Raw genomic sequence first — 17,104 nt, forward strand, 5'->3', positions numbered from 1 at the left:
CCCTCTCTCTCTCTATGTCTGACTCTCTCTATATATGTCTGACTCTCTCCCTCTTTCTCTATATGTCTGACTCTCTCCCTCTGTCTCTCTTAAGTAGCTGTCTTTTTCTCACCCTCATCCTTTTATGGCTTACTCTCACTGTCTATTTTCCCTCTCTCTTAGCTTTCTATCCCTTCTTCTCTTTCACTCTCTTTCCCCATTCGCTTGGCCTCTTTTCCTCTCCATACTTTCTGTCTTACATCTTCCTTTCCCATCTCTCTTTCTCTCCCTCCCTGTCCTATCCTCACCTCCCCTCTCGTCATGCTATAAATCAATGAGCTAGGTATATACCCAGGACTTTCTCTCTCTCTCTCCCTCCCTGTCCTATCCTCACCTCCCCTCTCTTCATGCTATAAATCAATGAGCTAGGTATATACCCAGGACTCTCTCTCTCCCTTTCTGCATGCTTCAACTCCTGATTCACTCTGTCACGCCTGCTACCTCAGGCCCGACGATAATGATCATTTTGTTTGGCTTCAATGGGCTAAAACAGATTGTAATGAACAATGAACGCTAAACACGCATAATTACATCATTTTTTCCCTTACCATTATTCACAGTCTTCACGCCTGAGTTGTAAGGTAAGCTTTGTGTCAAAGTATTATACTACCTAAGTCAACAGTTTGTCACGTTGTATAAATGATTGGAGACAGGCGCAGGAATACGTAATAGGGGATTTTAATACTCTACCCAAAAATACAACATGCCATGAAAAGGCACGGGGACGAAGCCCAAAACAAACATATAAACACAGGGATGTAAACCCAAACAAAAGACTGAGGTTAAATGTCTAATAAATTCACGGGACGAGACCCGTAATAACAACACACGGGACGAGACCCGTAATAACAACACACGGGACGAGAAACGTAATAACAACACACGGGACGAGACCCGTAATAACAACACACGGGACGAGACCCGTAATAACAACACACGGGACGAGACCCGTAAGAGACCCGTAATAACAACACACGGGACGAGACCCGTAACAACAATACACGGGACGAGACCCGTAATAATAACACACGGGACGAGACCCGTAATAACAACACACGGGACGAGACCCGTAATAACAACACACGGGACGAGACCCGTAATAACAACACACGGGACGAGACCCGTAATAACAACACACGGGACGAGACCCGTAATAGCAACACACGGGACGAGACCCGTAATAACAACACACGGGACGAGACCCGTAACAACAATACACGGGACGAGACCCGTAATAACAACACACGGGACGAGACCCGTAATAACAACACACGGGACGAGACCCGTAATAACGAGTACACAATGCACGCAGCACGAAAGCCAAAACAACAAAACACAGGTACTCACAAGACCAATGAACATGGGAACAATAACCGACAAAACAATGGTGAACAGAGGGCATATATATATATACAATTACTAATCAGGGGGAATGGGAACCAGGTGTGCGTAATTAAACAGTTCAGTGACGCCTAGAAGGGCCTAGAAGGACAGTGACGTAGAACTCCGGAGCTGGTGCATGGAATGAGCAGCAGTACCGGGGGAATCTGTGACCTCCCCAGTTCCTTCTGCATATTCAAGTCCTACAACTGGACTGGTGCAAAAAAAAAACCCAGATAGAAAAATTATATTAGAGATTATATTAGCTGCAGGGGTTACACGGTTGACTCTGCTATCTCCCAAATGCAATTAGGAGGTCTGGTATCTTAATGAAAGAGTCCAATGGGATTCTAATGAATTGTCCACCGTGACTGGCAATAAGCACTGCCCTTGGTGGTGAAGCCACAGCCAATACCTCACAACAATATGAATGACCGGGTTCTGCAGAAATGGTGGTGTAGGTTACTGTGAGAAAGGATGAGGTGCTGCTGTTGAAATGTTTTTGTTTATGAGAAATGTCATAAGATCATACATACGTAGCTTGATCCATAGTGTTGCTTTCAGGCAGTGTGTGTGTGTGTGTATTTGCTATTACTTTAATAGGCTGTCAGATGGTGTGTGTTACAGCTCATTCAGGCTGTTGTGGAGTATATTCAAAACAAATCAAATCCAACTTTATTTGTCACATGCACCAAATACAACAAGTGTAGACCTTACTGTGAAATGCTTACTTACAAGCCCTTAACCAACAGTCCAGTGCAAGAAGAGTTTAAAAAATATTTACTAAATAAACTAAAGTCAAAAATAATGACAAGTAACACAATAAAGAGGCTATATACAGGGGTACCGGTACCAAGTCAGTGTGCGGGGGTACAGTTTAGAGGTCATTTGTAGCTGGGGGTGAAGTGATTATACATAGATAATAAACAGCGGGTAGCAGAGGTGTACAAAACAAATGTGGGGTCAATGTAAATAGTCCGGTGGCCATTTCATTAATTGTTCAACAGTCTTATGGCTTGGGGGTAGAAGCTGTTAAGGAGCCTTTTGGTCCTAGACTTGGTGCTCGGGCACCGCTTGCCGTGCGGTAGCAGAGAGAACAGTCAATGACTTGGGTGACTGAAGTCTCTGACAATTTTATGGGTTTTCCCACCGCCTATTATATAGGTCCTGGATGGCAGGAAGCTTGACCCCAGTGATGTACTGGACCGTACGCACTACCCTCTGTAGCGCCTTACGGTCAGATGCCGAGCAGTTGCCATACCAGGCGGTGATGCAACCGGTCAGGATGCTCTCGATGGTGCAGCTGTACAACCTTTTGAGGATCTGGGGGCCCATGTAAAATCTTTTCAGTCTCCTAAGGGGGAAAAGGTTTTGTCGTCCTCTCTCTACAACTGTCTTGGTGTGTTTGGACCATGATAGTTCCTTGGTGATGTGGACACCAAGGAACTTGAAACTCTCGACCCGTTCCACTACAGCCCCGTCGATGTTAATGGGGACCTGTTCGGTCTGCCTTTTCCTGTAGTCCACGATCAGCTCCTTTGTCTTGCTGACATTGAGGGAGATGTTGTTGTCCTCGCACCACACTGCCAGTCCTCTGACCTCCTCCCTATAGGCCGTCTCATGCCAGTGATCAGGCCTACCACTGATGTGTCGTCAGCAAACTTAATGATGGTGTTGGAGTCGTGTTTGGCCACGCAGTCCTAACACTTCAATTCAAAATCTAACCTGTCTTAAATCCCATAGCGACTAGCAACTGTAATGTGTAAGTTTGACCTATCCAGTAGCAATCCGCTAGTAGTCCATCCTTCATTGGGCCGCTCGTTATCCAGACACACAGTAGAAAAACATATCACAAATCAATAGAAGGCTAAAGAAGAGCTCAGAGAAAACCCTTAACCTCTTAATCTTCCTCTTCCTCATTCTCCCGCCTCTGTCAGATCACTGGTTTGTGAGTGTGTGAGCGCTAGCAGCAGGTCATTAGCAACGAGAGTCATAATCCAGTGAGTAATTAAAGAAATGGGGCGAGGGTTCTTCTGAGAGCGCTAGATCACTAGCTGAGAGGCGAGAGAATCAGAAAATCAACTATAAGCCTCCCGATAGGGCCGCCAAGAGAGACCCGCTTTTTAATCAGCCACACACACACACTACACACTACACTACACACACTACACAAACACCACCATCATCATGATGAGACAAAACACACACCATGAGAGGGAATTGAATGTGACATTTGATTAAAAGGAGGATAATTAACATGGTGGATGAAGTCATCTGTTTCTAAGTAGGGAAAGGGGATGATTTTGGGGGTCACTGTCCTAGATAGATGCCCATAGGCTGTGTTAACACAGGCAGCCCAATTCTGATCTTTTCTCACTAATTGGTCTTTTGACCAATCACATCAGGACTTTTCATTGGTCAAAAGACCAATTAGTGAAAAAAGATTGGGCTGCCTGTGTAAACACAGCCTTAGAGGGCCAGATGGGCAAGCTCAGGGTTTGCACCAACTTTCAGGGATTACAGAGAACAGAAAACATTCAAAGAGGAGGAACTAGACTTGAGTTCAAAATGTAAATAAAGACAGCTTCAGTTTTGTTTTACTTTTCACTTAAGCTTTGTGTGTTCAGAGTCCTGATGGCAGATGCTAACTTGGGCACAGACTGGTGCAAATATTGAGTAAGTAAGGTCACTTCTTCAGTAGATGGCACAGGAGGCTAGTGAGAAGAGGACGGCTCATAATAATGACTGTAATGAAGTGAATGGAATAGTATCAATTACAATGAATCGATGTGTTTTGATGTCTGTGAAAGAACATCCAAAGTACCGTAACCTGATCTTTGCAAAACACATGCAGAGGAGTACGACTAGGTTTTGACATTTCAGAGGTTCAATTGGAGGTGAGCGTGGACAACACCTGGCACAGAGAAAGCAATGCTCTTTTCCAGCTCAAATTGTTCAATAGAGATTCAATATGCTCAATTTCATTAACTTTTCTCTGAATAATTTTAGCTGACTCTCACACTTCCAACCAAACTATAGCACTGTTTCACATTTACTGTGAAAACATCCACTTCCTGTAAGATATATGCCAAAGAGATCAGGCCCAACATGGTGAGATTCAGATAAATAGCTGACTATTAGAGCTCATCTCCCAGCAGTGTTTGTGAGGGGCAATCTAATTGCTGTTCAAGAGAGATTCAAGGTGCTCTTATGCTGACATGATAAGAAACTTGTTCCCTGAAATCTGTCTGTCTTTACCATTTCCATCGGCCGTCGATACGTTCCCTGACCCTGGCTCCTTGCCCTTAACCAGAAACATACATTTGTGCCCAACCAGATGGAGCGGACAACGGCTGTGCATCAGAACCAAACTACTAAGTGAAAATATTTTTATTTTATTCCAAGTACTCTGTACATTTGTGTATTTTATATACAGTGTATGATTGTTTCTGTTATTTTCATATTGTCTCCCCCTTCCTCCCTCTCCATCTAACTAAATATTTGGACAGCGCTGGATGTGCAGAGCCTTGATGTGCTTATCTTTCCCCTCGCACGCCGCCCACTGTGTTTTGGATTATTATTTTCTCCCTCTGTGCACCTCGCCGCCTATAGTGGTGGTTTCATTTCGATAAGGCATTGAAATATAGAGGGGAAATTTAAACCGCAAGCCCAGGCAGCAGCACGGACATGCGGACCGCAGAGGGTAAATTGTTATTTCACCATTACGGATGGAGAGAGAACTGAACGGGTTGAATAAAAATAAAAAATGAGAGAGAAAGAGCGAGGGATGAAAAATGGAGGAGAGAGAGAAAGAGAGAGAGAGAGAATATGTTTGGCTTATCAGAGCTTGGCAGTTGGGCTTGTGCACACAAGGGATAGCCCTGGCACTTTATGTTCCTGACGTCCTGCTGGGATTTAGGTCGGCTGTCACGGGGTCAGGGGCGCGAGGCTTTCCCTTAAGGCCATTTCCCCAAATCCCTGAAAAGAACACTCACAGAAAGATAGAGACAGTTCCAGAATCAGAAACCTGTTTTTTTTTTAAAAGCAAAAAGAGCAAAACAAAATGTCAATTTGTGAGTTGGCGTAGCATATCTGTACTTATTTCCTTCTTGACTACACCTGGTACACCTGGTGTCAGGCCCCTACTTCATTTCTGTCACTGAGATATGCTGACAAAGATCATTGTGTTCAGCAGTGGGACTGACTCAAATATGAGGTGATGTCTCAACAAGTTCATGAACAATGTGTATCGCCCAATATTGCATTGCCTCTGAACAAGTTGAGGATATTGTAGGGAGGATTGGAGGGATTTGTGAACCTACTACACCAAGAGGTTTGGAAGTCTTACAAGATCACCAAGTGTTGGTCCAATGGACGAGGTTTACCACCCTACCCCATCACCAAGTGTTGGTCCAATGGACGAGGTTTACCACCCTACCCCATCACCAAGTGTTGGTCCAATGGACGAGGTTTACCACCCTACCCCATCACCAAGTGTTGGTCCAATGGACGAGGTTTACCACCCTACCCCATCACCAAGAAAGTGTTCTCCAGTGTTTCTCTTAAAAGACAATCACACAACTCTTGCTGTGCCACCAATGGTAGGAAACGGTTTGTCAATCCCACTTCTGACACCAGTGTAGTGAATGTGGGAAACAGTCAGTAGCAAGGCTTGAACCAGAGACCCTGACAAGGCAAACACACACTCTGTGTCACAACTACACTCTGTGTCATAAGGGAAGTCGTGCTTACATATGACAACTTCAATCTGACTCATTCAACAAGGTAAAACTATTTTTTTACAACAAACGATTGTATAAAATTATTCATGTCCAGCAGACAATTCAACTTCAGTTGAACTTGATTATCACACCACTTGTGCTATTAAAAGCTGAGATAGAAAACCAGCATGAACTCTCGTATATCTCCTATTGGAGACCATAAAAACTTTATTAAAAACCTAAGTTTTCTGGAAGGTGGCCTGGAGAGAGGAATATCGAAAAACTAAGCAAACACAAATTGCATTTCCTTTTCCCTGTCTGGCCTGGCACGACATGATGCCACCGAGGCAATTACAACTGCAGAACTGAGGCAATTACAACTGCAGAACACTGTTTCAGTCTCTTAGCAGCGCAGCTGTTTCTTGCCACCACCTCTTAAAACATACACAATGTCCTTGACAACAGTCTTTAGAGTGGCGGCATGCAGAGACATTTCCAGGTCTGATCTGTAAATAGGTTGACACACTTTTAATCCTTTCTCTCTACCTTGTTTCCTCTCTACCCCTCTTGTCCTCCTCCTCCTCTTCCATCTCCTCCTCCTCCTCCATCTCCTCCTCCTCCTCTTGTTCAGGGGAGATCTGTGCATTTAAGATCCACGGGCAGGAGGCCCCGTTCGAGGCGGTGGTCCTGAACAGGACATCAGGGGAGGGGGTCCTGAGGGCCAAGGGCCCAGTGGACTGTGAGACCCAGAAGGAGTACACCTTCATCATCCAGGCTTACGACTGTGGGGCGGAGGCCAGTGGAGCCAGCTGGAAGAAGTCACATAAGTAAGGAAGGGTGTGTTGGGTACGGGGGTTGGTGTGTGTGTGTGTTGGAGGGAATGTTGGGGGGTTGGTGTGTGTGTGTGTGTGTCGGGTACGGGGGTTAGTGTGTGTGTGTGTTGGAGGGAATGTCGGGGGGTTGGTGTGTGTGTGTGTGTGTCGGGTACGGGGGTTGGTGTGTGTGTTGGAGGGAATGTCGGAGGGTGTGTGTGTGTATGTGTGTTGGAGGGAATGTCGGAGGGTGTGTGTGTGCGCCTGTATCTTTGTAGAATGTGTGTTTGTGAGATGGATTTTTGTAAAACATGATGCATTGCACAAGCAAACTGATATGTCCCTACATGCCCATGCCACGTGTACAGTATGTGGGTCCTACAGTTGTTCTCAAAACTATGGTCGTAGACAGTGACAGATCACATCCACTGTGCAATACCTAGTCACAGCTGAGACTTCCTCAATGTTCAGCTCGTGGGATGTTTTTAATTAATAAAGGCCTGAAGGATCCTTATGAGCCAGACAGTTGTGGACAACCGCAAATCAGGCCCTACATCCCTGCTCTGATGAAGTGCTATTGAAAGCTGTTGTCTAGGGCAACGACTAAGGCGGATACTGAGAGAGAGGGAGGGATTTCACAGCTTGGGCTTCTTTGATGAATGTCACTTAACATAGAGAGATGGTACTGCGTGTGCGTGCGAACGTGCGTGCGTGCGGGCGTGTGTGTGCGTGTGTGTGTGTGTGTGTGCGTGTGTGTGTGCGTGTGCGTGTGTGTGTGTGTGCGTGCGCCTCAGCTAAGCAGCATCACTGCAGGACATTCTAAGTAGGTCTCATTAAGTGAATGTCTTTAATTAGGAAGACATGCTACAGCAACAGACCCACCATCGCTTCTTGTCACACAAGGTCATTGTCAGGACTTATTTAAATAATACTAAGATATTGAAAATATTACTTTAGTGTTTAGTGTTGTTTGGGGATTGTTTTACATAATACAAAGAAGAGGCTCTGAACCAACTTAGATGTAGTGAGGATATCTCTCATTTGCTCCGGGGCCAAAAAATGGCATCACTACCAACCTTTTTTACAGTACAACTATCCGTGACAGGCAGGATTTGACTTTGTCTGGACTGCTCTCATGTTTCTCTCTCTCTTGTTCTCTCAGCTGGTAACGAGATTATGAGCGGATTTGTATTGTATGTTATGGTTTGTTGTTTCTGTTTTTGAGAGTTTAATAGGGGTTTGGGTTTGAAGACGTTGAGTATTTTGTAATCATTAGTACTTATTTTGTCATGTTGGAAGAAAGAGTATCAACGATATCGGTCTTACTGCCTCTCTCGCTCTCTCTCTCTCTCTCTCTCTCTCTCTGTCGCTCTCTCTCTCTCTCTGCTGCTCTCTCTCTTTCTCTCTCTCTCTCCAGGGCAGTGGTTCACATCCAGGTGGATGACGTAAATGAGTTCTCTCCTGTGTTCCGGGAGCCTATGTACCACGCATCAGCAATGGAAGGGAAGATCTATGACAGCATCCTGCAGGTAGAGGCCTGGGACCAGGACTGTTCCCCGCAGTACAGCCAGATCTGCAACTATGACATCGTCACCTCCAACACGCCCTTTGCCATCGACCGCAACGGTCAGTGACCTCTAACCCCCATCCCCTGACCGCACAACCTGCAGGTCAAAAGGCACAAGTATCCTCATCTCCTCCTGACTTTGCATTAGAGGTCAAATAATTTTGTCTCTCTCCACACACTCTTCATTCAGGAAACAATGTCAACTCTGTCACAGGGGTCAACTTGGTGACACTTTACTTTCCGTAACAGCGGGGACACAAACTGTTCCTCAGGCCATCAAATTGGCTAGGCATCATTTTTATACAGTCACCATCAGAAGTTTGTATCTAGACCGAGTTACAGTCCTTACACATGGCCCATGCGGAAATTGAACTCACAAAGTTGCTGTTGCCAGAATTCTTCTCCAACCCACTGAACTTAGTTCATTCTATTCAAAGTGCATCTCTCATACCATGTGTCAGTGTGCTGTATTCATGGACTCTTAAAATGCTTCCCCATTCATCCTCTGATCACAGTGCAGTGTTATACAGAGTGATCTGAAACTGGATCCAGCTCTGTGTGATCAGCGGGAAAACAAGGACGAGTGGAGCGGACAGGCCAAAATGACATCAGATACTCCACAGCTTGCCATCTCTGCTAGCCTCTCTCCTCCCGCTCTCCTCTCTCTCTTTTTCTTCCTTCCTCCCTCTCTCTTTCTCTCTCCATCCCCACCTCCTTTCGTTTCTATCTCTCTGTTTGTTTCCCTCTCTCTCTTTCTTAATGTCTTCCTCCCTGTCTGGTACCTCTGATGTCCACTGGCACGGCTCAGGCGCCTCTGTGACCCCCAGGGGACAGCAGGTTGGCACTTTCATGGCTCCCGCGCGCCATGCCAGCTCCACGGCTGCCAGTCGCCTTGCCTCCTATGGCCCTCCCAGGCTCTGCAGTGCGACTGGCACTTGTGGTGATCAAATAGAGCTGAGTGTAGTGATGCTTGTGGGCCACCAGAGTGTGTTTTTTACAGAGAGGGCTTCTGGCTCCATCATTAACCGTTAGGCCTGAGTAAGTTATTAAATAAAACAGGCCTGTCTGCCCTCTGTAGCTCAGGGAGGGAAGGAGAGAGAGAGATGAGTGAGTGAGGAAGGGAGAGACTAACCACTGGAACACATGAACAGAGCACAACTCAGGATATAAAGAAGTACTTTTAATCATGTCTCTCCACCAGTTGGTAAATCTCCCATTACAATTTTTATAGAAATTTGTTTAATAACCCTGTTGGAGTAAAAAAGTCTAATCTAGTCTCGTTAGACATACACCTCAAAGAATGGTGAACTTGAGAATTGGGTCCTGGAGAGCTGTAGTGTGTGCTAGTTTTCACAGAGACTACACATTAGGACAGCAATGGGAGATGAGGCTGGGACCAGAGATCCATCTTGTAAATGGGACCTGTTAGCTGTCACTGGTGATGTCTCATTTGTAACCTACAGTATACCCTGCCTGGGTCAGATTCTATCGTGGTATTAGATGCATCACAGTTGCATGAATTGCATTCAATCGAAGAAAAAACAATGCCATCTCTCCTCAGTTCCCTAAAGTGTCATTTAGGATAGAATCCATACAACTCATTGTTGTCAATGGGAGATTTCCACAGAATAATGAGTTGTGCATGGATACTGTCCATTGAGACCAGTGTAACCACCCCCACAGCCATTGAGACCAGTGGAACCACCACCACAGCCATTGAGACCAGTGTAACCACCACCACAGCCATTGAGACCAGTGTAACCACCACCACAACCATTGAGACCAGTGTAACCACCCCCACAGCCATTGAGACCAGTGTAACCACCCCCACAGCCATTGAGACCAGTGTAACCACCACCACAGCCATTGAGACCAGTGTAACCACCCCCACAGCCATTGAGACCAGTGTAACCACCACCACAGCCATTGAGACCAGTGTAACCACCCCCACAGCCATTGAGACCAGTGTAACCACCACCACAGCCATTGAGACCAGTGTAACCACCCCCACAGCCATTGAGACCAGTGTAACCACCCCCACAGCCATTGAGACCAGTGTAACCACCACCACAGCCATTGAGACCAGTGTAACCACCACCACAGCCATTGAGACCAGTGTAACCACCACCACAGCCATTGAGGTGGAACTACAGTACAGTGTTAGATCTGAATAAAAGCCTCATTTTGATTCACTGCATGACATGAATCAACACAATCAAAGCTAACAACATACCCCTCCACTAACGCTCCGAACCAGATTCACAGAAGGATGTGAGAGACTGAGATATTCTCCTTTTCCAGGGAACATCATGTTCGTAGTACCCATCTGGGAGTGGCGCTGTCCAGGTTTGAGGGCTCTCACTGCTCCTGACCTCTCCTCTCTTCTCCTGTCCTCTCCGCTGTCTCCTTTACAGCATAAGGACCATAGAGATACAACTATAAAGAGGCTGAAATCATAAGTTCCCAAACCATAATTCCTATCCCAGTGCTCTATCTCTATGATCCAGACCCAGGCACACTCTCAGACAACCAAACTGACTCGAGGCTGCTAGCGAGTACACTGAAAATAGACCTAATTTAGGGAAGGTGGGAAAACAAATTCAAACTCAGTTTGGACACACCTATTCATTCCAGGGTTTTTCTTTATTTTACTATTTTCTACATTGTAGAATAATAGTGAAGACATAAAAACTATGAAATAACAAACATGGATTCATGTAGTAACCAAAAAAGGGTTAAACAAATCAAAATATATGTTATATATCAGATTCTTCAAAACAGCCAGCCTTTGCCTTGATGCACACTCTTTGCACAGTCTTGGCATTCTCTCAACCAGTTTCATGAGGTAGTCACCGGGAATGCATTTCAATTAACAGGTGTGTCTTGTTAAAAGTTAATTTGTGGACATTTCTTTCCTTCTTAATGTGTTTGAGCCAATCAGTTGTATTGTAACAAGGTAGGGGTGGTATACAGAAGATAGCCCTATTTGGTAAAAGACCAAGTCCATATTATGGCAAGAACAGCTCAAATAAGAAAAGAGAAATGACAGTCCATCATTACTTTAACACATTAAGTTCAGTCAATCAGGAAAATTTCAAGAACTTTGAAAGTTTCTTCAAGCGCAGTCGCAAAAACCATCAAGCGCTATGATGAAACTGGATCTCATAAGGACCGCACCAGGGACAGAAGACCCAGAGTAACCTCAGCTGCAGAGGATAAGTTCATTAGAGTTACCAGCCTCAGAAATTGCAGCCCAAATAAATGCTTCACAGAGTTCAAGTAACAGACACATCTCAACATCAACTGTTCAGAGGAGACTGCATGAATCAGGCCTTCATGGTCGAATTGCTGCAAAGAAACCACTACTAAATGACACCAATAAGAAGAAGAGACTTGCTTGGGCCAAGAAACTTGAGCAGTGAACATTAGACCAGTGGAAATCTGTTCTTTGGTCTGATGAGTCCAAATTTGAGATTGTTGGTTACAACCGCCGTGTCTTTGTGAGACGCAGAGTAGGTGAACAGATTATCTCAGCATGTGTGGTTCCCACCGTGAAGCATGGAGGAGGAGGTGTGATGGTCTGGGGGTGCTTTGCTGGTGACACTGTCAGTGATTTATTTGTAATTCAAGGCACACTTAACCAGCATGGCTACCACAGCATTCTGCAGCAATACGCCATCCCATCTGGTTTGCACTTAGTGGGGACTATAATTTGTTTTTCAACAGGACAACGACCCAACACACCTCCAGGCTGTGTAAGAGCTATTTGACCAAGAAAGAGAGTGATGAGTGCTGCATCAGATGACCTGGCCTACACAATCACCTGACCTCAACTGACTTGAGATGGTTTGGGATGAGTTTGACCGCAGAGTGAATTAAAAGCAGCCAACAAGTGCTCAGCATATGTGGGAACTCCTTCAAGACTGTTGGAAAAGCATTCCAGGTGAAGCTGGTTAAGAGAATGCCAAGAGTGTGCAAAGCTGTCATCAAGGCAAAGGGTGGCTACTTTGAAGAATCTAAAATATATTTAGATTTGTTTAACACATTTTTGGTTACTACATGATTCCATATGTGTTGTTTCATAGTTTTGATATCTTTACTATAATTCTACAAAATAGTAAAAAATAAAGAAAAACCCTTGAATGAGTAGGTGTGTCCAAACTTTTGATACTGGTACTTTTGATACTGGTACTGTATATGGTACACTCAGAAAAAAGGAGCTATCTAGAAAATAAAATGGTTTCCGCTGTTCCCATAGGAGAATCCTTTGAAGAACCCTTTTAGGTTCCAAGTAGAACCATTCTGGTTCCAGATAGAACCCTTTTGGGTTCAATGTAGGACCGTTTCAACAGAGGGTTCTACATGGAACCAAAAGGGTCTTAGAGTCTGACGAGCCTTGCGGATGTAGATGGCAAAGGAACTCAGTAAAATGAATTGTAAAATAGGTTTATTCTTTGACTCCAGAAATACAATCTTTGCAGAAGATATCAGTGACTATGAGTTTCTTGAGTGCATCCATATTTACATTTACATTTTCTTTCTCTAGGCAACATCAGAAACACGGAGCGTCTGAGCTACGACAAGAAGCAGCGCTACAAGGTCATGGTGACCGCCTTCGACTGCGGCCAGAAGAGGGCGACGGAGAGTGTGGCGGTGCACATCGACGTCAAGCCTGTCTGCAAACCTGGCTGGCAAGGTGAGTCTAATCAAAGAAGTACACACACTGCTTAGATCTGAGTTGCAGATCACAAAATATACTACTAACAGGTTGCTAATTAGTGTGGGTTCCCACATGTTAGAGGAACACTGTATTTATATTTTATTTATTTAACTAGTCAGTTAAGAACGAATTATTATTTTACAATGACGGCCTACCCCGGCCAAACCCTCCCCTACCCGGGCGACGCTGGGCCAGTTGTGCGCTGCCCTATAGGACTCCTGATCACGGCCGGTTGTGATACAGCCCATTATCGAACCAGGGTCTGTAGTGATGCCTCTAGCACTAGGACGGAGTGCTTTAGACCTTTGCACCACTTGGGAGTATCTGGTGAAGAGCAGCAGAAATCGATTGCTTCCACTCAGATTGAAGGACATTTTTAGGGGTGTTATCTAATATTTTGCAGATGAACATACCAGACAGTCTACACAGCTGGTGAACAAGTCTACACAGCTGGTACACAAAGACCAAGGTCAGGCTCGGATTGGGGCCACATGATTCTTGACCAACAAACCTTCCTTTACTTCTCACAAAATGGTTGCAGGCATGTCTCTTAGATTCTCTGCGGTCGCATTGGACTGTTCTTTCCTCCATCTCCACCCATATGCCACAGCAGTCTGCTTTCAGGGAAAAGGGAGCTCTCATCATCCCCGTGGGGGCTTATAGCTACAATATCACACTCCTGGCTCTGGATCTTACAGTCCTCCTCGACTCGACTCTGTTTACCCGACCAATCCAGGTCAATGGCCCCTGTGGAGAAGGGAAGACGGGGATACAGCGGCATTCTAGACGGAGAGAAAGAGAGAGAGAGAGAAGGATAGATAGGGGAGAGAAGAAAGGAGAGGGGCTTTTAGCATATCCCGTTTTAGAATAAAGCCTTTTAGTGTCTTGGGAACTTGCCTGGATCTTGTCTCGGACTACTGTAGCATGTGCAGAGTGAAAGCCTTTATAAGAGGACAGGGTCCCCCACTGCTTCCCTGTCAGATGTCAGTAGGCCACGTCAGGAGAAGAAAGGCTGGGGAGACATGCGCTGGATATTTCACCTTAACCCAATTGGAAGAAATCACTCCTTTCTTGAAAGGGCAAACAATGACAGAATGGCCACACTGTTTGGTTAAAAGCTGAGGGATGGATGCAAGGAATGACAGATGACATTGATGATATAAAAAAATAGAGTTTTAACCATGTTTTAAGGCTATACAGCGTTTGTTTAGAATTACAATATTTACAAACAGTAGAGTAAAACAAGTGTATATTTTGGTTTCTGATTGACTAAGTTTTAGAGGCATTTATAAGTTATATTCTTGCAGAACCATTGGGTATATACATTGAGTGTACAAAATATTAGGAACACCGTCCTTATATGGAGTTGTACCGCTCCTTTTGCCCTCAGAACAGCCTCAATTCCTCTGAGCATGGGCTCTACAAGGTGTTGAAAGTGTTCCACAGTGATGCTGGCCCATGTTGACTTCAATGCTTCCCACAGTTGTGTCAAGTTGCCTTGTTTTGTACACTCAGTGTATATATTTACTGTAAAAGTACCATAACTGGATGCAGCCATCGCAGATTGCGAATTTTAAAGACAGTGTGTGATTCCTCCTGCTGGAAATGTGTCCAGAGTTGTTCCAATACCTGGGTGGAGGCTCACACAGTAGTGGGGGATGGCTTAATACTAAAGGGCAACTCTCCATGAAACACTCCACTGTAAATGTCATCTTCAAATAAAGCTGTACATTTTTATCTACTAGTCCTCAATGCCATGGCAACGGTACATACTGCAAAGTACAGTACAGTGTCACATTCCCACCGTCTTTGCGTTTGAAAGGAGTCATCAGTCCTCCCCTCGGAGCAATAATAAATATGTTATACTCACACAAAGGCTCTCAAATGTCTAAAATTCCAGCCATAATCCACCATAGGCTAGCCGTTAACCTTACATATATATAATCAAATTAAATTGTATTTGTCACATGCGCTGAATACAACAGGTACACCTTACAGTGAAATGCTTACTTACAAGCCCTTAACCAGCAATGCAGTTCAAGAAATATAGTTAATAAAATATTTACTAAATAAACAATCTATTCAATCACAAGGTAACACAAGAAATGTACATAACAATAACGAGGCTCGCGGCCTCCCGGGTGGCGCAGTGGTTAAGGGCGCTGTACTGCAGCGCCAGCTGTGCCATCAGAGTCCCTGGGTTCGAGCCCAGGCTCTGTCGTAACCGGCCGCGACCGGGAGGTCCGTAGGGCGACGCACAATTGGCCTAGCGTCGTCCGGGTTAGGGAGGGATTGGTCGGTAGGGATCTCCTTGTCTCATCACACACCAGCGACTCCTGGGGCGGGCCGGGCGCAGTGCGCGCTAGCCAAGGTTGCCAGGTGCACGGTGTAGCCTCCGACACATTGGTGCGGCTGGCTTCCGGGTTGGATGCGCGCTGTGTTAAGAAGCAGTACGGCTGGTTGGGTTGTGTATCGGAGGACACATGACATTCAGCCTTCATCTCTCCCGAGCCCTTACGGGAGTTGTAGCAATGAGACAAGATAGCAGCTACTACAACAATTGGATACCACGAAATTGGGGAGAAAAAGGGGTAAAATTCCCCCCAAAAATATAAAAAATATATTTAAAAAATAACAAGGCTCTATATACAGGGGGTACCGGTACAGAGTCAATGTGCAGGGGTACAGGTTATTCGAGGCAATTTATAAAGTGACTATGCATAGATAATAACCAGCGAGTAGCAGCAGTGTAAAAATAAAAGGGATTGCCATTTGTAAATAGTCCGTGTGGCAGTAGAGTAGTTGAGTTGTTCTGCAGTCTTGTGGTTTTGGGGTAGAAGTTGTTAAGGAGCCTTTTGGTCCTAGACTGGCGCGCCGGTACCGCTTGACATGCGGTAGCAGAGAGAACAGTCCATGACTAGGGTGGCTGGAGTCCTTCCTCTGACATCACCTAGTATATAGGTCATGACTGTTAGTAAGCTTTGACGAAGTGATGTAGTGGACCGTACGAACTACCCTCTGTAGCGCCTTCCGTTCAGATGCTGAGCAGTTGCCATACCAGGGGGTAATGCAACTGGTCAGGATGCTCTCAATGGTGCAGCTATAGAACTTTTTGAGGATCTGGGGACCCATGCCAAATCTTTTCAGTCTCCTGAGGGGGAATAGGTGTTGTCGTGCCCTCTTCACAACTGTCTTGGTGTGTTTGGACCATGATAGTTTGTTGGTGATGTGGACACCAATGACCTTGAAACTCTCGACCTGTTCCACTTCAGTCCTATAGTCCACGATCAGCTCCTTTGTCTTGCTCACATTGAGGGAGAGGTTGTTGTCCTGGCACCACACTGCCTGGTCTCTGACCTCCTCCCTATAGGCTGTCTCATCGTTGTCGATGATCAGGCCTACCACTGTTGTGTCATCAGCAAACTTAATGAGGGTGTTGGAGTCGTGCTTGGCCATGCAGTCGTGGGTTAACAGGGAGTACAGGAGGGGACTAAGCACGCACCCCTGAGGGGCCCCAGTGTTGAGGATCAGCGTGGCAGATGTTTTGTTGCCTACCCTTACCATCTGGGTGGGGGAGCGGCCCATCAGGAAGTCCAGGATCCAGTTGCAGAGGGAGATATTTAGTCCCAGGGTCCTTATCTTATTGATGAGCTTTGTGGGCGTTATGGTGTTGAACGCTGCGCTGTAGTCAATGAACAGCATTCTCACACAGGTGTTCCTTTTATCCAGGTGGGAAAGGGTAGTGTGGAGTGCGATTGAGATTGCGTCATCTGTGGATCTGTTGGGGCGGTATGAGAATTGGAGTGGGTCTAGGGTTTCTGGCATGATGGTGTTGATGTGAGCCATGACCAGCCTTTCAAAGCAC

The 17,104-nt window shown here is 45.5% G+C and overlaps 1 protein-coding gene across 1 annotated transcript in view; it reads left to right on the plus strand.

Annotated features, from left to right (window-relative positions):
• LOC110508889 (calsyntenin-2) overlaps positions 1-17,104 on the plus strand; it is a 251,433-nt gene that overhangs the window by 178,647 nt on the left and 55,682 nt on the right. Inside the window, exons 3-5 of the mRNA XM_036966206.1 lie at positions 6,772-6,967; positions 8,370-8,578; positions 13,066-13,215. Of these exons, the coding sequence (XP_036822101.1) occupies positions 6,772-6,967; positions 8,370-8,578; positions 13,066-13,215 (555 nt within the window). The remainder of the gene's footprint in view (positions 1-6,771; positions 6,968-8,369; positions 8,579-13,065; positions 13,216-17,104) is intronic.

Source organism: Oncorhynchus mykiss, chromosome 28, assembly GCF_013265735.2.
Source record: "Oncorhynchus mykiss isolate Arlee chromosome 28, USDA_OmykA_1.1, whole genome shotgun sequence".
Taxonomy (NCBI): Eukaryota; Metazoa; Chordata; class Actinopteri; order Salmoniformes; family Salmonidae; genus Oncorhynchus; species Oncorhynchus mykiss.